Source organism: Otolemur garnettii, unplaced genomic scaffold (genome assembly GCF_000181295.1).
Source record: "Otolemur garnettii isolate 467f Iridium unplaced genomic scaffold, OtoGar3 scaffold00043, whole genome shotgun sequence".
In the NCBI taxonomy this organism is placed as follows: domain Eukaryota; kingdom Metazoa; phylum Chordata; class Mammalia; order Primates; family Galagidae; genus Otolemur; species Otolemur garnettii.
Window position 1 is genome coordinate 10074158 of NW_003852438.1, and position 19601 is coordinate 10093758.

Here is a 19601-nt window from a genome sequence, read left to right on the forward strand (position 1 = left end):
CTCATTTCTCCAACTCATTACATTCTCCATGAAGCTAAAGTTCTCACCCTTTCCAGAAAGAGGCAGGCAGTTTCTGTCCTGTACACTTGCTTTTTCCTCTAGCAGAGCACCCTTCCTTTCCCGATTGCCCCTCTGACATAACTGACCTGAGGACAGAATGAAGCCAGGTCATGCCTCATGAGTCAGCTCTGCTCCCTGCAACTGGCCCCCTTAAGTCTGTGACTTGACACATATCCTCTTCCCCTTTCTTGCTCCCCTCTGAGATTACTCCAGGCACACCCACTCCAACTTGGCACAGTGCCCCAGAACTCGAGAAAACTAGCATCACCTGTCCCTTTTCCCGCATAAAACTTGTTAAAAGAACCTGCAGGGCTGTGTGCCCTCTGGAGGGATTCCACACACCCACTTCACCCTGGCAAATAGGAAACTGCCAAGCAGGGGACAAGGAGCAAAGTCCTGGACAGGGGGAGGAAACCAGTCCCTACAGAGGCCAGGCAGAGGGAAGAGTCCAGTGCCCCGTCGGAAGTGCCATTCAGAACTGGTCTGCCATGGACGTCCTTGTCCGACTCCTGCAGCTGCTGGTGCTGTTCCTGACGCTGCCCCTACACCTGATGGCTCTGCTGGGCTACTGGCAGCCCTTGTGCAAAAGCTATTTCCCCTACCTGATGGCCCTGCTGACCACGAAGAGCAACCGCAAGATGGAGAGCAAGAAACGGGAGCTCTTTAGCCAGTTAAAGGAGCTTCAGGGAGCCTCCGGGAAGGTGGCCCTGTTGGAGCTGGGCTGTGGAACTGGTGCCAACTTCCAATTCTACCCACCTGGCTGCAGGATCACCTGCCTGGACCCAAATCCCCACTTTGAGAAGTTCCTGACAAAGAGCATGGCTGAGAACAGGCACCTCCAATATGATCAGTTTGTGGTGGCTCCTGGAGAGGACATGAAGCAGCTGGCTGATGGCTCCATGGATGCGGTGGTCTGCACACTGGTGCTGTGCTCTGTGCAGAGCCCCAGGAAGGTCCTGCGGGAGGTCCGGAGAGTGCTGAGGCCGGTGAGCAGAACGGGAGGCAGAGGGTGTAGGGCATCAGGGCCCCAGACAGGGAATAGATGTACAAGCTCATCAGAAGTCCCAACCACCCCTACCTGTGGGTGAGCAAGAGACATGACCAGTGCCACCTGGACCCCAGAGGGTGCAGTGGGAGCTGCAGGAGAATCACCTACCATGGTGGGTGGGGGTGGGGAAGATGCCTGAGGGAAGGCCATTCAAATCAAGATCCAGGGATTGAGCAGGTGAGGGGGGTTGTAGGGAAAATGAGTGTTCGAGAGGTAAGATTTCAAGCTGGCTGTGGAAAGAAGGGAGTTGAGGTTGGTTTCCAGATTCCTGGCATGAGTGGCTGAGGAAGCAGTGGATGGAAGAAACCTGTTTAGGGCTTGTTAGGTCAGAGGTGCTACTGAGACAGCCAAGCAGAGAAGCCACATAGATAGTCAGAAGTCCAGACCTGGGAGTCAGAAAAAGATGTAGCCCAGAGAGAGAGATCCAAACATCACACATGGACAGCTTGCAGCTGGTCATTCAGAGCGTGGGCAGGACTGAGGTCACCTGGGGAGAGTATTTGGGGGGAAAGAGCTTGAGGTTTCCCTGGGATGTTGGGGAGCTGTCCGGGAAGAAGCCGATGTTTACACCCGAGTCTCAGCAGAAAGGTTGGTGCCTGCATCTCTGTGCACACCAAATCCTCGGCGCCTGTTCTCAGTCTCCCCTCTGTGTGCTCTCAGCTATTCAGGCAGCCTGAAAGATCTCTAGCCAGCCGGGCCCCTCGGTTCTATACACACACTGAATGGGAGGGTGGTGGCATGAGATGCCTGAGTGGTCAGGAGCAGGACCAGCTCTCAGCCCAGCAGCTCCCACTTCATCCTCAAGTTGACCCAGCTTGATCAGCATGATAAAACTGAGGTTGGAGAAAGGACAGCATGGAACAGATAAGTGACATCCACTCTCTCCTTCCTCCCAGGGAGGAGTGCTGTTTTTCTGGGAGCACGTGGCTGAACCACGTGGCAGCTGGGCCTTCATGTGGCAGCAAGTTCTAGAGCCCACCTGGAAGCACATTGGGGATGGCTGCTGCCTCACCAGAGAGACCTGGAAGGATCTGGAGAATGCCCAATTCTCTGATGTCCAAATGGAACGACAGCCCCCTCCCTTCAAGTGGCTCCCTGTTGGGCCCCACATCATGGGAAAGGCTGTGAAATAACCTCCCCAACCCAAGGCAATCATTTGCTCCCTCTGCACCAGCCTCATGTCTCCCACAGGTGGGGGTCTGGTAGAAGAATGAGAGAAGCGCTCCCCCCACCACCCCAGTCCCTCTGTCCCCCACCTCTGCTGGGGGAAGCTCTTACCTTCAGTCCCTCCTTCCACAGTAAAAGAGCCCTACTCCTACCCTGACCAGAGGGAGGAAAGAGTTAACCCTGCTGTGTCCTTCACTGCAAATCCCGGGACAGTTAACCCACTATTTGCCCACCACCTTTCCTTTCTTCCCATGGTAAAGGTCCCCCTGCCTTCCTCTGAAGCCTCTAGAACCAGTCACAAAAGTCATGGTCCACGCATCCTTGCCAGGCCCCCTGACCCTCCCTCCCCACTGCCGCCATCATCCTGAGCCAGGGGAGTCAGTGACAGTCAGGTAAAGAGACCCTGGGGTAAGGAGCAAGATTCAGTAAAGAAGCCAGAGTTTTTGTCCTCAAATATTTTTTAATAAATAGACAAAACCCACTAGAGTGATACAGCAAACTAAGGTCGGGGATGGGGAACTCGGGTGGGAGGAGTCCCTGAGTCAGCGACACAACCTCCTCCCCGACCCTCTAGGCTAAGGCACTTTCGAGGAGATAGGTCCTTGGGGTCCTTTAATACAGGGTGATGGGAAAGGGGGGATTAGGATCCCATCTCCCCACCTTTGCATCAGGACATCCCTGCCCCTCTCACCCTACCCCTCAGCCCCACCTAACCCTGATTTATGCCCTCTCATCTCACAGCATCCTAAGGGAAAGCTGGGGGGCAGGAGTTCTCACGGGTGGGAGAGGGCTGCGCCCCTGAGGAAGCAGATCCTGCCAAATCTTAATATGATATGAGCAACCCATTCTACCCTCTTCACCCAGGGAAGGAGTGGAGGGGACCCATAGGCCAGGCTGGACAGAGGATGCTAAGCAGTGCCTGGCATGGGATGCCCATCAGCAGCTAGGATGGGGTGTGCGTCGGGGCCCTCCCGCCGGGGGCTGCCCCAGTTGTTCCTCAAGATGGTGCCCGTCTTCTCCTCCTTGAACTGCTGTCGGTCTTCCCGGGGAATCTTCACTGCGTGGTACTGGGGCACGGTGGCCTCGGGGTACTTCGCCCGCTTGAAGAATCCCATCTGTAAGGACACCAGGCTAGACCATGAGGAGCTGGCTGTGGCCCCTGGAGCAGACACCAGCACAGCCCAGCTCCTTGCCCTCACCAGCCCTGGCACAGGAAGAAAGGCAGTGGGCAGTCCCCAAGATGCCACCATCCATGCTGTACACCCAGATTCTCATTCATAGCGAGAGAAAGACCAGGAGGGGGTCCACAGTGCAGGACCAAGGACATCTTCCTCGGCCCCTGAAAGAGGGTCTTAAAGGTGAAAGGCCCCCTAAAGCAGGCATCCTCAAACTATGGCCCACGGGCCACATGTGGCCCGCAGAGGACATTTATCCGGCCCGCCGGGTGTTTTTGCCACCACTGCCTGTCCTGCTTAGCAGCTGACTCATCCCGGGGCCTGCAGTCTGGCCCTCCAATGGTCTAAGGGACAGTGAACTGGCCCCCTGTTTAAAAAGTTTGAGGACCCCTGCCCTAAAGGTTTCCACCCATCCAGTCTTCTGGACCCAGTAGCATCCCCCAGAACATAAGATCGGAGGAAGAAAATGGCTTCCCAGAGCCCTGCATATCTGGAACAATGCCTCCCGAGTATCACACACACAAACACATGTTCTTGTACACCAAGCAGCATCCCTCTTAGAGCATGGCCCTCTCATCCATGAATATGGCAGTCTATGCCCTCCCTAAGTCAGGACCATCCCAGCCCTTGTATACCAAGGTGGCAGTGTGCCCCTTACACACTCACACTTAGGACTGCCCACAACTCCTACATGCTCAGACTGTGCGGCATCTCCTTGCACACCCATCTCTGCACACTCATGCCCACAGAAAACGGGTGCATAGGGTCTCCCAACAGTCCCACATGCTCACACTCCACAGCCACCCTGCCCATTGTGCATGCCCCAGGCTGGGCATACTCACCCTCCAGCCTCACCCTTCTGGAACTTCTCGCCTCAGTGCCTAAGACACACATCACTCTCATGCAATCACATTTCTTCACCCTGCCGGTTCCTAATCCCTTGAATGCTGGGAGCTCCACTTATATACATACATACCCATCCACACACAGATACATGCACACACAAATACACATGCACACACACAACAGTTACCCCACGGTCCCTGGACCCCCAACTTCCACAGCTGAGGGTTGCACAGCCAGATGTGCCCGGTAATAGTTGGTGGGAAAAGATGAGCTCTGGCTGCTCCGATGGAAGAAGCCACACTGGGAAGTCGGGGTGGAAGGGACAGAGGAGGCAGTGGATGGGAAGACTGAGGAAGGAAGAGGCCCCTCTCTCTGCTCTGTCTCCCTTACATGGAAGCAGGGAGCAGGGATCCTGGGGCCATTCCACAAAGGCATCAATCTTCCCTAAGATAGCCTGGATGCCACTCTGGAGCTGGTCCACTGATGACTCACACTTGCCAAAGGGTAGGGGAGGGCACAGTTCTCCATAGAGCCCAAGGACATGCAAGGGTTTTCCCACGTCCCCCAAACATGGCATGTGGCTCAGGGTATGATCTCTGATGAGGTGTATGATTCCTTATACTGACATGTGCATGTGTGTGCTCTTTTGTTGAGCCCCAGATACCAACAGGATTCAGCATACAGCTCAGCATGTACAAGAATGGTTCCACGTGGAGCCTGGTCTATGCACGTTCTGAGTTCTGCCCTGGAGGCAGCTGTCCACGTCTGTGGGCCTTCTTGGCCACAGTGACCTTTCCAGGCTTCACTACCACATCCTACTTAGATCAGACTGTACTTCCCTGCCTCTGTGACATCCGGAAGGCTCAGCCCCCACTGCCCCCCATCTCCCTACATCCAGGCCCTACTACTGCACCTTTCTCTGAGGCCCAGCTCCAGCATTGCCACTCATTAGGTCTGCCTTCCTCTGAACTCACACTGCATTTTCTTTTCTCTTTTTTTTTAGAGACAGTTTCACTTTGTCACCCTCAGTAGAGTGCTGTCACGTCACAGCTCACAGGAATCTCTACTCTTGGCCTTAGGTGATTCTCTTGCCTCAGCCTCCTGAGTAGCTGGGACTACAGGTGCCCGCCACAATGCCTGGCTACTTTTGGTTACAGTTTGGCAGGGGCTGGTTTTGAACTCACCACCCTTGGCATATGAGGCCAGTGCCCTACTCACTGAGCCATGGGTGCTGCCCCTCTTTTTTTTTTTTTTGAGAGAGAGTCTCAAGGTATCACCCTGGGTTGAGCTGGGTTGAGTGCTGTGGCATCATTGCTCACAGCAACCTCCAACTCTTGGGCTTAAGCAGTTTTCTTGCCTCAGTTTTTCTATTTTTAGTAAAGACGGGGTCTTGCTTTTTGCTCAGGCTTGTCTTGCCTTGGCCTCCCATCACACTGCATTTTCTCGACTCATCATCTGCCTTTTCCTTGACCACAGGCACACCATTCCCACTACAAAGGCCCTGAGGACAAGATCTGCATCTGACTTATCTTTGAGACATCATTAAGAGGCCTAATAGAGTTCCTGGCACAGGCAGGGCAGGTATGTAATGCAGATTTGCTAAATACATGAGTGCGTGGGCAGGTGAGAGAACCTTAGTGCAACTAACAGGCTGCCTGCGGAACCTGGAGGTCTGGCCCCATCAGTCCCACACCACCCACAAGCCTCACCTTCCACAGCAGCAGCACCAGCAGTGCCAGCACTAGCAGCCCAGCCAAGACAGCCAGGAGGATGACCCACCAGGGGACTCCTTCTGCCACCACAGCCATGGGGTCCAAGTATACCATCACTGGGATCTAGGGAGCAAGGGGTTAAGGAAGTAAGAGCTGGAGGGGGCAGGAAGGAAGAGAGTTCCCCTCACCCACCAGCCCTGGAGCTCACCACTGTGGAGGCATCTCTGAGCAGCAAGTTCTTGATAGAGGACTTAACCGTGATGTTGGCTCGGACAATCACTTCCAGCGACTTCACAGCTGAGTATTCCTAAAGGGGTTGGGACAGAGACCCTCCTGCTGAATGCTCTCATCTCCCTTCCTCCTGAAATTATAAATGGAATGGTGCCCAACACAGAGGGTATTTCTGCCTGGCTTGTGTTGAGAGTCCAGCTGCATTTGGACAGGCAGGAAGCAGGAGAGGTGAGCCCCAAAAGGGCTGTGGGGGATAAAGTAACCCAAACTGGAGCCCCAGGGGTGTTCTCACCTCCAGAAAGGTGCTGTTCCAGAGGCGGCCCCAGACGTGCAGCACAGCCACACGGTCGAACGTGTACAGTGGGCAGCTGAACACCACACAGTTGGCTGTGCCCCGAGCGCAGTCCTAGGGATGAGGACAGACAGGGCTCTACACGGCTCAGCCCTCCTCTGCCGATCCTGCCATCTCTCAAACTCCCCTCCTCTAGGAAATCTTCCCAAACTAACCCCTGGTCCAAAATAGCCACCACCCCAAATCTGAGCTATGTGGCTTTGAAATGTGTGGGGGACATGACAGCGGCGGGCAGAGCAGCTTCTCCAATTGATGCTCATGTTACCTAATGACAGTCCCATTTGCTGAGCACCTACAACTGGCCACTTACACTATTTAAGCTTTACAACAGTCCTACAAGGTGCATCGTACTATCCCCCCATTTTTCAAACAAGAAAGTTGAGGGCCATGTAGGCCGAGCAACCTGCCTCAGATCACAGAGCTGGCAAAGCTAGTAAGTGGTGGAGCAGATATTTAAACTCAGGTCCACAGTCATCAAAGCCACACCTGAGCCCAAATTCACTGAAGGGGGAGGAGGCCGTTCCTGGAGCTGCTGGGGCCAAATCCATGGGGCCCAACCACCATCTAATGACACATTTGCCTGAGAGTTATGTTATATTCATCACACTACAATCCACATACAGAAGAATGGCTTTGAGAGCTTTGAATTCTTTGTCATGTTTTATTTTGCCACTTTTGAGCCATTCAAGAAGCCTTAGTCAAACTGTCTAAAAATCAAGGCTTTCTGCCTTCGTTGTATATCAAAGAACCTATTTTAGAAATTTATGTTAAGTGAAATAAGCCAGACTCAGAAAAATAAATACTGAATGATCTCACTTATATGTGGAATCTAAAATGTTGAACTCATAAAAGTAAAGATAAAAATGGTGGTTACTTAGGACTGGGGGATTTAGCGGGGTTGGGGAGATATTAGTCAAAGGGCATAAAGCTTGGACTTATTCAGGAATAATAAGTTCAAGAGATCTATTATATAATAGGATGACTATGGTTAATAACACTATATTATGTACTTGAAAATAACAGAGAATAGATTTAAAATATTCTCACCACAAGATATGTGAGGTTGGTGCATATGTTAATTAGCTCAATCTAGTCATTCCACAATGTAGACTATGTCAAAACATCATGTTGGATGGCACCTATGGCTCAAAAGGGTAGGGCACCAGCCCCATGTGCCAGAGGTGGTGGGTTCAAACCCAGCCCTGGTCAAAAATAAACAAATAAGTTTTAAAATTTCAAAGTTCTTATTAAAAAGGGAGGCCTCTCAAAGGAAATCAGTCCTGTGGAGAGGGCAGGACCACTCAGACCACAGAACAATAGCAATTACACAGGTTCGTACACCCGATTCATGACATACTCCCTGGGGATGGGGATGCTAGAGCCCCAGAGGAGAGGCAGCCAGCCCCAGAGTGCCCCGCTGCTTACATGCCCCTGCCACAGTCTCCTCCTTGACCTCGTGGCTCTATTGCTCACCCCTCTGGCCTGGGATTTGCCTCCACCTCCTAACAGCTAGGCTCAATGCCCTCTTTTTTTTTTTTCTTTTAAACAGAACCTGGTTCTGTCTCTCAGGCTAGAAATGCAATGGGGTCATCATAGCTTACTAAAACCTCAAATTTCTGGGCTCCAGCAATCCCCCTGTCTCAGCCTCCTAAGTAGCTGAGACCATGTACACCACCATGCCCAGCTAATTTTTCTATTTTTAGTATAGATGGGGTCTCACTCTTGCTCAGCCTGGTCTTGAACTTCTGCCCTCAAGCAATCCACCCATCTCAGCTTCCCAGAGTGCTAGGCTTATGGGCGTGAGCCACCTCGCCCAGCCAAATGCCCTCCTAATCTCCATTCCCACCACATTCTCACTGCCAGTCCCATCCTAGAAGGGAGGAGCACAGAGCAGCTACCAATTTGCTCTATATTTCCAACTAAAAAACAAAACTCTATGAAGCCAGTAGGAAAAGGAGAAGCAAAACTGCTCAAAAGGGATAGACTTAATGAATCACATACAATATATTGTCATTTTCATTATTAGAACTTTTAAACTCGTAGTGCTTTTGACATTGTGAAAATCGAGCATATGTCCTGACTCAAACTGAATTTTTTTTTTCCCAAGAGTTCAAAAGAACAATGAACAAAACTCAAAATTTGAGGACAGACTAACCCCATCCCATCTCCTTTAAGATGTAATGCTTTATAAAAAATGTGAGGAGAAAAAAAAAATGTGAGGAGATGGCGGCACCCGTAGCTCAGTGGGTATGGTGCCAGCCATATACACCAGGGCTGGCAGGTTTGAACCGGGCCCAAGCCAGCTAAAGAAATAATGACAGCTGCAACAATAACAACAACAAAAAAAATAGCCAGGCATTGTGGGGGGCACCTGTAGTCACAGCTACTTGGGAGGCTGAGGCAAGAAAATTGCTTAAGCCCAAGAGTGTGAGGTTGCTGTGAGCTGTGACACCACGGCACTCTACCCAGGTGACAGCTTGACTCTGTCCATAAAATAAAAATACAATAATGTGAGGAGAATCCATGTTTGGCTAACTGGCTGTAGGCCAAGTGCCCTGCTTTGGAGTGAGCACTTGTAGGAGACAGGGTGGACATGTGGCATCTACCTCCCAGATGCGCCCTCCTAGGAGTTGTGATGTGAACAGTCTAATCAACTTGCCCCAGACATGTAACCATCACACTTCATAACAGGCCACCCTCCCTGGACTCCCACCATCTTGGAGCTCTGTGCTCCCAGACATCTTCTGTCATACCACACAGCCCCATTCTGGCTTCACCGAGTTTCCCCACCCTCACCAGGGTAATGTTCTTCCTCTTCTCAACAGAGGACACTGGCCACCAAGATGTGCTGGGCTCTGGCTGCTCACGAGACTCCTGCAGCTCTGGTGGCTCCAGCTCCCGCCGCCTCCGATCCCTGCTGTCTACATCCTAGATATAGGAGGGAAGGCCTAGCAAGTGACCCTCCAAACGCAGCAATCCTTTCCTCCCCAGCCTTGCCTCTTGGCTTATACCCCTAACACACTGCCTGCATCCTGTGTCGTCCCTCCCAATGTCTAATCTCCACCCTCTCACCTCCCTCCCTCCCACTCCTCCATCCCCCCCACCCATCTAAACCTCACCAGGTGGAGAATGTTGGGCCTCGGGGAACAGAGTCCTTTCTGCCCGGGCCCCTGCCCACCCTCCAGTTCCACTCGCATGGGGTACAGCAGCCACTTCCCATTGGCAATCTCATGGGGCCACATGATGTTAAGGAAGGCAGAGCCCAGGGTGTTGAGCGACTGGCCTTGGTTGGAGACCTGTAGGCACAAGAGTATGAGGACTGGGAGCTCAGTTTTCCAGCAGACCTTGAATCAACAACGATGGAAGTGATAAAGGCGGAGGGCAGGGCCCTTGGGAAGCAGAATTTCACAAAGATTCAGGACCCTAAAGCCCACCAGGCACTGTTCTCTCCCCAGACCAAACCCAGCAACACCTGGAGGTGTCCCTGGAGGTGTGAGGAGAGGCCGCAGCAAGGGCAGAGTTCTAGGAAGAGACATCCACCCGCCCCATGTTCCCATTCCCCAGGGGAGAAGCTTCCCTGGGCTCTCATGGGCTCCCAGACCAGCAGGTGAGATAGCTAGACAGAAGTGACCAGGAAATGGTCACCTGAGACCCCAGCACAAGTAGCTGCCCACAGCCAGGGTCCAGGTGCAGGGCAGAAGCCTTTAACTCACTGGACAACCACAATGCCACACAGACCTTAGGACTTGGCTCCACCTGTCCTCTGTGCCAAGGACAGAGGGGGACCTTGGAGGGGCCACATCCAAGACACTTACCGTGACCTCATACTTGACCTTGCTGCCCACATCACGCTCAGACCGCATGGCTGCCTCACCCCTCACCACCCCAGAGAAGAAGAGTTGCTGGGGAGTGGCCACCCTGGCATGGAGGGGTCAAAACAGGGATGAGGACAGGTGTCAGGAGGCCAAGTAAAGCAGAGCTAGCCCAGGGCTGGGAGTGGGGATGACCCCTCCCTTCCACAGAGGTGCCCACCTGGGCAGGGCTTACCCTGCAATGGACAGTGGCAGCTCAATAAACACCCGTGCCCGAGCGGAGATGGGATGGAGCTCCTGCTCACTGATCCTGGCGGGTGAGCAGGGGCAAATGTGGGCAGCAGGCACAGGTACTCCCAAAAGGCTCAGATGAAACTGATCTAACTGCCCCCACATCACCCCTCTTGGCCCCACCAGGCTTACGTGGCCAACAGCAGCCCCACCTCCAGCTCCGTGGTCTCAATGGTGATCCCTGAGGTGCTGAGGATGAGGTAGAAGGTGACCTAAGCCAAGGGTGGAGGGAGATTAGAATCAGGGGAGGGCCAAGGACTCAAACAGAGATGCCTCAGATAGGGATATGGGCAGACAAGCCAACCTGGGCACCTCTCTTCATGGGGTTCCCCAGCTCACACTCGACATGGGAGGCATTCTCATTAGACAGGCAGAGTGGCTTCTCCTGGAGTTGAGGAAGAGGAGGGGTCAGGCTGGGTCGCTGCAGCCCCTCAAGACCCCACCCCACCTACACAGGTCCTCACCGCAGGGTCCAGGCCCCGAACCCCTGAGTAGTGCAGCGAGGCCGGGAGGGTGACCAGGAGCTGGGCCTCATGGGCATCATCCCCATCAGCCTGTGGCCGGGCAGGATCTGAGGGCAGGTTGGTAACCACTAGCTCCAGGCCAAGGACTGGCTGCCCGCTCAGTGCAAACAGAGCTGTCATCCCATCGGCATCCCTAGAGAGTCAGACCCACTCGCTTTGAGTTCTGGACACTTTCCCCAGTCTGCACCTGCCTCACCCTGCCTTCATGCACCAGGCCCCTGCCTCCATGGCCCAGGTTCCTCCTCCCACACCAGGCCCTCCCTCCTCCCTTCCCCACACCACCCAAGTCTCGGGTCTCTCCATGCATGACTGGAGTCAGGGGACTGCCCTTCTCCTCCCCATTCCACCACTCACTTCCCTTGGTCAAGTAACTAAACCTCCCTGTAAAATGGGACTGATAATATTACTTTCCACCTCACTGAAGTGTACCGACTGTACACCGTCAGACGTGCTAGGAGGGACTGCTATTGCTTGCCAGGGCAGCCCTGCGGCTCCGTCACCTCCTCACCTCACAGTCTCCTGAATCATCAGCAGGTCCTCTCTAGCCTTTCGCCCTCTCAGCCCCTCCCTCTGCCTAGTCCTTCTGTGGAGACTTCCTTTCACTCCTTGAACTCGTGCCCTCCCACCCCAAATGCTCCCTGCCCCTCCTCACATGGGCAGAGGTTGGAATTCCGTGTCGCTGACCCGGGTGCAGAAGCGGGCACGGACCAGCTGCAGGTTGCTCTGGCAGACCTTGTCTTCACCACAGCCTTGCTTCAGGAAGTGGATCTGGGGAGAGATGTGAGGAGGGATCATTCCTAGGTGGGGAGGCAGGGGGCAAAGGTGTCACCAAGGCATATGGTGGCTGAGAAGATCACAGGATCAAACAGCCTGTGTCCAACTCTCAGATCTGCTGCTTACTAGCTGTGCAATATTGAGCTGGTTGCTTAACACTCTGAGCCGGGCCCTCATCAGTGAAACGATGGAAGTACGACCATGCTGCAGCAGAGACTAGCACCCCGCAGGGGCTCAACAAACAAGGCCGGTCTGCAGCTAGACCACGTCCCCCCAGCTCACTTGCAGTAACCAAATTCCAGATTTACAACATGAAGAAAAATGAAGAGCACACAGATGGGCTGCCCAGGGGGTCCCACAAGGAGCTTCACCTCGCCCTTCCAGATGGATGAAGGTGACTGATGGAGCTTGCAGGCCAGACTCCCATCAGCCTGGCCCCCTGAGTGACTACATGAGGTGGGACAGCGCTGGCCCCACTAACTAGGAACATGTGATCATTGGGCCCCTGGAAGGAGGTACTGGGGTAGCACCTGTGATAGAGCTCTGCAAGCTATGAACTGGTGTCACTGAGGACAGGCTGTGATCACCACCCCTCCCAGCTCCCTCTCCTGAGCTAAGCCAGAAGCCAGGCTCACCTCTGCCCGATGGGTGCTGGGCTGGTGGGCATTGAGGATGGGGGTCACTGGGGGTAGCCCCTGGCCAGGAGCCTGTCGCCGGAGCCGAGGGGTCTGGAGACTATAGGACAAAGTCACCACAATGGCCCGAAGCTTGTCTTTCACATTCTCCTGGGAAGGAGAAAGATTGTTCCTCTCTGGAGCAATTCCCCAGGCCCCAGCCCTGCCCAAATCCCCAGCCAGACCTAGAAATGATTCTGGAACATGGAAAAAAGCTTAGGGAAATTAAAAACAGAAGGAGAACTGAGCAATCAAGAAGGAGAAAGATTGGGGTAGGAAAGGGAGGAGACCAAGGAACTGGGCTTTGAGGATGAGCTGTGATGATGGAAGCTGCCATCTCCACCTCCAGGGAGTGCAGAACCCGACAGGAGATGCAAGAGGGTAGCAGGTGAGGAGGAGGTGAGCTCAGAAGAGAGCTTTCCAAAAGTCTACAGCGGTGATTTTCAAGTAGGGTACCACAGCACACTAGTGTGCCATGAGAAGATCTTAGGTGTGCCTCAAAAAATTGTAAAGATCATTAAATTATTTTTCCAGAGAAGTGGAGAGGTACAAAAGGTTGGAAAACACTGGTCTAGTTCTTCAAATGAGCCACAAGTATGATCGGGAAGAAGAAGCTACAAGGAATCAAGGAACAGAGATCATGCCATGACAATGACCCTCAGAGGCCAAGGTGTCAGGGTCCACCTGTAGCTGGAACATGGTGTCTCCACAGGCTCGGTCATGCTGGTGCTTTAGCCACACGGTGCCCGAGGCTTGATGCTTGGGGTCATCTGGGCTACGGCTCAGGAAGGTCACACGGGGGACCTGGCCCCGGAGCCTCCGGTCTGTGTCCCCGTCTAACACATAATCCAGAGCTGGGACATGTTGGGAAAGGAGGGGAGCCAGTGAGCTGTGGAACTGCTCCAGCTGACCCCATCCCCAAAGTTTTCTTCTCTCCACCTTGGAGGGACATGTCCTGGAAACCCACTGTGGTGAGCAGTGGGTAGGGGACCTCACTCACCCACAATAGGGCTGTAGCTGCTGGGGGTCGCAATGTAACTGAAACAGATCCTTAGGTCCACACTATGGGGCAAAGGGTGGCTCCTGAGTGAGTCAGAAAAGGGATGGGCCAAGGCCCCAAACCCCATCCCACCCACTCCCAACATAGCCCCAGCCTCCAGCCTCCTGGGGAAAGAAAAGGAGAACGCGGGATGGGGGAACCAGGCCAGGGCACTTCACCTGCCCTCCCCTCAGATCCCATCTCACCAGACCAGGTGGCCACCAGCACAGTTGGGCTGCTCTAGGTCAATGGCTCGTGGAGCAATAAAGACCTCATGGGAGACATGGAGAACAGGTCTGGCCCTGAGGGAGTGGAAGTCAAAGGCAAAAGAAACATGAGAATGAGAGGCTAGGAAACACTTCAGCGTCAGATTTGACACTGGAGTAAGGTCAGAGTCACAGGGCGGGCTCATGGCCTTGCCTGGAGAGGAGAAGGCAGAAAAGAGGGGAGGAACTCACCTGAAAAGCACAGCGGTGTCAGCCAGAGAGCCCACCAGCAGGTCGGGATAATGGTTCCCATCAACATCCAGGCCACCTGAGAGCGAGTAGCCAAAGCTCCGGATGCCCACGGCCTCACCCTCCAGCACCTATGGGACCAGCGCTCAGCCTCCCCAGCCTCTGCCTGCCCCCATTCCACAGCACCCATTCCCCAGACCCACAACTCCCCTCACCTGTGAAGGCTTGGTGACAACCCCCAGGCTGCTCCCGTGGTAGATAAAGACCTTCCCATCCCCATCAAAGGGAGCACCCACAGCAATATCTGCAGGGCGTGGGGAAAAGGCAATCACTGGCTGGGGATGGCAGATGAGGCCCAGGCCTCAACTTTCCCTCAGTCACTCAGTCCTATTTTATTGAGAGGCTACTAAGTCCAGGCACCTTATAAACATCCTGTTTAATTCTCTCAGCTCCTCTCGCAGGTTACTAGCTCAAAAAGGTAACACAACCTGCCCAAGGTCAGGAAGCTAGGAAATGGTAAAGTTCAGAGGGAGGTAAGCCCAGTCTCCTTCTCTTCCTGAGCCCTCTGAAAACCATCCCTGCCCCTCTCCCTCCCTCCACTGAGCCTTTCCAGTTCCCAGTCACACCTGTGAAGCCATCTTGGTTGAGGTCCCCTAGAACAGCCAGGCTGATCCCAAACATGGAGTCTGGTGAACCACAGAGCCGGAGAGGGGAGATCCCAGCCCAGTGACCGCCCTGGTTCAGGTATACATATACAGCACCCCCCAGCTCTTCTTGGCGCTCAAAGAAGTAGGGGGCACCCACTATCAGGTCTGGCCAGCTATGGAGAGAAAGACTGTCAGAACACAGTCCTTCCTGGCCAAAGAGCCAAAAGGAGATGCCAGAGGCCACCCCCTGGCTCCTTGATCCAGCCCCATATCAGGCTGCACTCCCTCCTGCCCACTCACCCATCGTTGTTGAGATCGGCCACAGCCAGCGAGTAGCCAAAGCCAGAGGTCAGGCGCTCCCCAGACAGCATAACTTCAGGCACCAGGCGACTGGCACTGTCCTTGCGCAGAATGACCACAGCACCCTTGTGGTTGGCACGGGGGGCCCCTGCCACAAAGCTCAGCTCTTCTGCACGCACCAGACCCTTCCCAGAGTCGATGGAGAAACCTAGGTGGGAGGGTGACTTACCGGTAAGTGTCCTGTAAGACTCAGAAGCCAGGATGCGCTACAGCTTCCCCCACCACTGCAGGCCCCGAGCCAAAAGAAGGAGGTGCCCGCAAGTCATCAGCACCACAGCTGGACCACTCTTCCTCCCCTCTAGGGGCCCAGCACCCCCCACACCTGCCAGGCCAGAGACCAGTTTGGCATAAATTAGGTCAGCCTCAGGGACGAGGATGGAGAGAAAAAGGCCATGACCGAGAAGGCCAGGAGACTGGGCAGGAGCTGAGCCAAGGCCCACCACACCCATACCCAGCGACCTAGAGGTGCGACTGCTCCCTTCCCCATCTACACACCCAAGGAAGCCCCAATCCCATCCAATGCACCCTCTTTGTCCCGTCTCCCACCATCCTGGCAGGGAGAAGAATCTTCACGTGGATGAGGGGAGACAAAGGGAGTAAGGAAGAGCTCGCTTCACCCAAACATCTCCCAGGTTTTGTTTCCTCCTCTGCAGAGGGGTGCAGATGAGACAACAAGAGGGACTTACCAACAACACCAGACCTTTTTCTAGCATGTGCCCACCATCATCCATCCCTCAGGGAAAATCCCCCTAGAGGTCAGGACCCCCCTTCCCAGCTTAGCCTCATCCCTGGCCTCAGGTCACCTGGATCTTCCCCCATGGAGACTCCCTACTCGTAGCCCTGAGCCTATCACTCTTGCCTCCTCTTCTCAGGCCTGGTCACTAGACTCTGGTCTTCTCTAATTTGGGCCCAATGTGTGATTCCCTGGGTGTGTGTTGGAGGCCAAGGACTACAGGACAGGAAAGGATGCATTCCCTGGGGGAGGGGAGAGGCCAGGGCCATGCACCCCGGGCCCAAAGGTGGGAGCTTACAAACCTAAGTAGCTATTCAGGGCCAAGTCTCTGGCTGGTCCTGGGAGCCGGTCAGCAGGGTCCAAAGTTTTATACACCAGCTGGTCAGGGTCTGAGCTATCAATGTTGGTCACAAAAAGCAACCCTGTGCGGGGAGGGGAGGTGGAGGGACACACCAGGGAAGGGACATCCAGAGTAGGGACCACATAGTAGAGAGACAGAAAGGCCAGAAGGAGAAGGTGGCAGAGGAAGAGGTTGAAAAAGAAAATAAGAAAAACAGAGAGACCAGAGAGATAAGAGTCAGAGACAGAAAGAGACAGGGTGAGAGATCGACAGAGACGGAAGGACGGGAGTGTGGAGAGGGAGGACGAGAGAGAGGAGCAGAGGGTTAGAGCAGCTCTGGGCCAGGGAGGGGTCCCTACCAAAGTAGCTGTTGGCAGGGACTGGGATGAGACGGGGGTCCTGCTCCTTCTCACCCCCCGCCTCGTAGGGCCCGTCGTCCAGGTCTGCCAGGTCCGCTGAGCTCTGCACACAGAGCTCCACCCTGGCTGTGCCTGCAAGGACAGTCCTGTTAGTGCCCACGGCAGGGAGCAAGGAGCATCCCTCAGGTCAGACACTGAATTACACAGGCACAGAGGGAAGTCCTTTCCCTCCTTTCCAGCCCACCTTCACCCCCTCCCCAGCCTAAGCTTCCCAGGGCCTCCCAGACTTGACATCACACTCACCAGAAGTTGGCTCAGCCAGCAGCACCGTGCAAAGATGGGAATGGCAGTGATGAGGTGTGGGCTGGTGTGCTGGAGCATGCAGGCCCCAGCTGGGTGGGCCAGACCAGCGTGCATAGGGGCTCATGCCAGCATGTTGAGGGACACTTGCCGTGCAAGGGAGAGGACGTACCGCCATTCATGTGTGTGCTAGCGCAATAAAGGTGGAGGGCATGGCAGTGCCCCAGGCTACATGGCAGTGAATGTGTGGTCGTGCTTGGCCATGTGCTGCCCCCAACCCTGCCTCTGGGGTAGGAGAAGGTTCTAGTTCCCTTCTCCCCTCCTTGAGGAGTAACTCACCCTTCCAATTATAGGTGCCTGGGGCCCCAAAGAGAAGGTAGTGGTTGTCAGGGGAGAAGGCGGCAGCTGTGCCCTGCTGGCAGAATCCAAATTGTTCGTGGCCTTGGGGGCGCCCCTCACAGAACTTCCATTCTCCACCATCCAATTCGTCGTGGATAGCCAGGTCCTGGCTCAGTACGAAGCAGCGCCCAATCACATCCCGCGTCTCCAGGATCTGGTCTACTCGCTGCCTTGCCTCATATAGGTGTGCACAGGTCTATGAGAGAAAGGGATGAGGGGCCAGGGACCTGCTTGAGGCATGCTACCCAGGTGCAGACATTTGGCAGACATGGTACATGTGTGTACGCACACACACACACACCTATTCTGGTGTCAAGCACCATTACCCAGACAATGTTAGGCAGCATCCCTTCCACACACCCCTCCTTGACCTCACAGGAAGACATCCTTGTTCCACATCCTGCCTGATGTGGAACATTACTAAGCCAGCACACAGGATGTGTGACTCCCCTATCATGTGACAGGCCTCCAAAATGCACTTGGTCCTGTCCCTGGACCTCTTTAATGGCCATCACCTCATCTGCAAAGAACTTCTTCCCGGCTCCACTCTCCAAGTGTTACCTATTCTTAAAAGCCTGGTTCTGCCTGGCACCTGTAGCTCAGTAGCTAGGGCACCAACCACATACACTGGAGCTGGCGAGTTCAAACCCATCCCAGGCCTGCAACAATGACAACTACAACAACAACAAAAAAAATAGATGGGCGTTGTGGCAGGCGCCTGTAGTCCCAGCTACTCAGGAGGCTGAGGCAAGAGAATCACTTAAGCCCAGGAGTTTGAGGCTGCTGTGAGCTGTGACACAATGGCACTCTACCGAGGGTAACAAAGTGAGATTCTGTCTAAAAAAAAAAAAAAAGCTAAAAAAAAAGTCTGGTTCAAGGCCAGGTGCTATGGCTCACCTATGCGCCAGGCTAGGCAAGTCACATGCATTGTTTCATTTACTCTTCACAACAATCTTATAAGATAAGGATTCTTTTCTTATCTTTCAGATGAAGAAACCCATTGTATTCTGGGAGGCCAAGGCAGGTGAATTGCCTGAACTCAGTTTGAGACCAGCCTGAGCAAAAGCGAGACCCCATTTCTAAAAAAAAAATAGCTGGGAGTGGTGCTGGGCACCTGTAGTCCCAGTTACTCAGGAGGCTAAGGCAAGAAGATTGCTTCAACCCAGGAGTTTGTTTGAGGTTGCTATGAACTATGATGCCACAGCACTCTACCAAAGATAACAAAGTGAGACTGTCTCAAAAAAAAAAAAAGCCTGCTTCAAATCATCCCACCTGCACCAGTCTCCCTACACTCCTCCTTTGGACTGTTATAGACTGGAGACTAGACCAGTCACTTCACAGTAACCATACTCTGCCCCATAGCAACGTGTGTTGGTAATTGTGTGTCCATGCATTAGTAAAAGATATAAAGAGAGAGAAACAGAGAGACATGTTTCACAGTTTGTTTTTGTCTTTTTTTTTGAGACAGAGTATCACTATGTCACCCTCGATAGAGTGCTGTGGTGTCACACCTCACAGCAACCTCAACTCTTGAGCTTAAGCGATTCTCTTGCCTCCGCCTCCCAAATATCTGGTACTACAGGCACCTGCCACAACACCCAGCTATTTTTTTGTTCTGTTTTGTTGTAGTTGTTATTGTTGCTTGGCAGGCCTGGGCCTGGTTTGAACCCGCCAGCCCCAGTGTATGTGGCTGGCGGCCTAGCTGCTGAGTTACAAGTTCCAAACTGTTTTTTTTGTTTGTTTATTTGTTTGTTTGTTTGTTTTGAGACAGAGTCTACTGTCACCCTGGGTAGAATGCCATGGAGCGTCATAGCTCACAGCAACCTCCAACTCTTGGGTTCAAACGATCCTGTAGTCACAGTTTTTCTATTTTAGTAGAAGCGAGGCCTTGATTTTTTGCTCAGGCTGGTCTTGAACTCGTGAGCTCAAGCAATCCACCCACCTCAGCCTCCCAGAGTGCTAGGATTACAGGCTTGAGCCACTGTGCCTGGCCTGTTTCACAATTTTTTAATTTTTTTTATTTTATTTTTGTTTTTTGTAGAGACAGGACCTCTATATGTTGCCCAGACTGGTCTTAAACTCCTGGACTCGAACAATCCTCCCATCTCAGCCTCCCAAATTGCTAGGATTACAAAAGTAGAAATACATGGTGCTGAGCCACTCACACTTTTCTTTCTTTCTTTTTTTTTTAATGGAGCCTCAAGCTATCCCCCTGGGCAGAGTACCATGGCACCACAGCTCACAGCAACCTCCAGCTCCTGGGCTCAAGCGAGTCTCCTGCCTCAGCCTCCCAAGTAGCTGGG

The 19601-nt window shown here is 53.6% G+C and overlaps 2 protein-coding genes across 3 annotated transcripts in view; one reads left to right on the forward strand and one right to left on the reverse strand.

The window, feature by feature from the left end:
* The first annotated feature begins 367 nt into the window (after positions 1 to 367).
* Positions 368 to 2453, forward strand: METTL7B (methyltransferase like 7B). Its single transcript, XM_003790495.3, has 2 exons — positions 368 to 1046; positions 2005 to 2453. Exons 1-2 carry the CDS (start codon positions 549 to 551, stop codon positions 2239 to 2241), a joined length of 735 nt encoding a protein of 244 aa, XP_003790543.1. The 5' UTR covers positions 368 to 548; the 3' UTR covers positions 2242 to 2453.
* Positions 2454 to 2715: 262 nt separating this feature from the next.
* Positions 2716 to 19601, reverse strand: part of ITGA7 (integrin subunit alpha 7) — a 22328-nt gene continuing 5442 nt past the window's right edge. The window contains exons 4-25 of one of the 2 annotated variants that reach the window (XM_003790497.1): positions 17239 to 17494; positions 16203 to 16322; positions 15108 to 15315; positions 14787 to 14980; positions 14376 to 14464; positions 14164 to 14291; positions 13912 to 14007; positions 13667 to 13728; positions 13351 to 13520; positions 12628 to 12777; positions 11871 to 11986; positions 11159 to 11351; positions 10999 to 11079; positions 10827 to 10906; positions 10639 to 10713; positions 10407 to 10509; positions 9711 to 9887; positions 9388 to 9519; positions 6532 to 6645; positions 6217 to 6315; positions 6006 to 6131; positions 2716 to 3390 (exon numbers count right to left, since the gene is read on the reverse strand). In XM_003790497.1, coding sequence (XP_003790545.1) covers positions 3184 to 3390; positions 6006 to 6131; positions 6217 to 6315; positions 6532 to 6645; positions 9388 to 9519; positions 9711 to 9887; positions 10407 to 10509; positions 10639 to 10713; positions 10827 to 10906; positions 10999 to 11079; positions 11159 to 11351; positions 11871 to 11986; positions 12628 to 12777; positions 13351 to 13520; positions 13667 to 13728; positions 13912 to 14007; positions 14164 to 14291; positions 14376 to 14464; positions 14787 to 14980; positions 15108 to 15315; positions 16203 to 16322; positions 17239 to 17494 — 2976 coding nt within the window. In that variant the 3' untranslated portion in view covers positions 2716 to 3183. Of the gene's footprint in view, positions 3391 to 6005; positions 6132 to 6216; positions 6316 to 6531; positions 6646 to 9387; positions 9520 to 9710; positions 9888 to 10406; positions 10510 to 10638; positions 10714 to 10826; positions 10907 to 10998; positions 11080 to 11158; positions 11352 to 11870; positions 11987 to 12627; positions 12778 to 13350; positions 13521 to 13666; positions 13729 to 13911; positions 14008 to 14163; positions 14292 to 14375; positions 14465 to 14786; positions 14981 to 15107; positions 15316 to 16202; positions 16323 to 16599; positions 16732 to 17238; positions 17495 to 19601 lie in introns of both variants that reach the window. The other variant, XM_003790496.1, reaches the window with a different exon arrangement.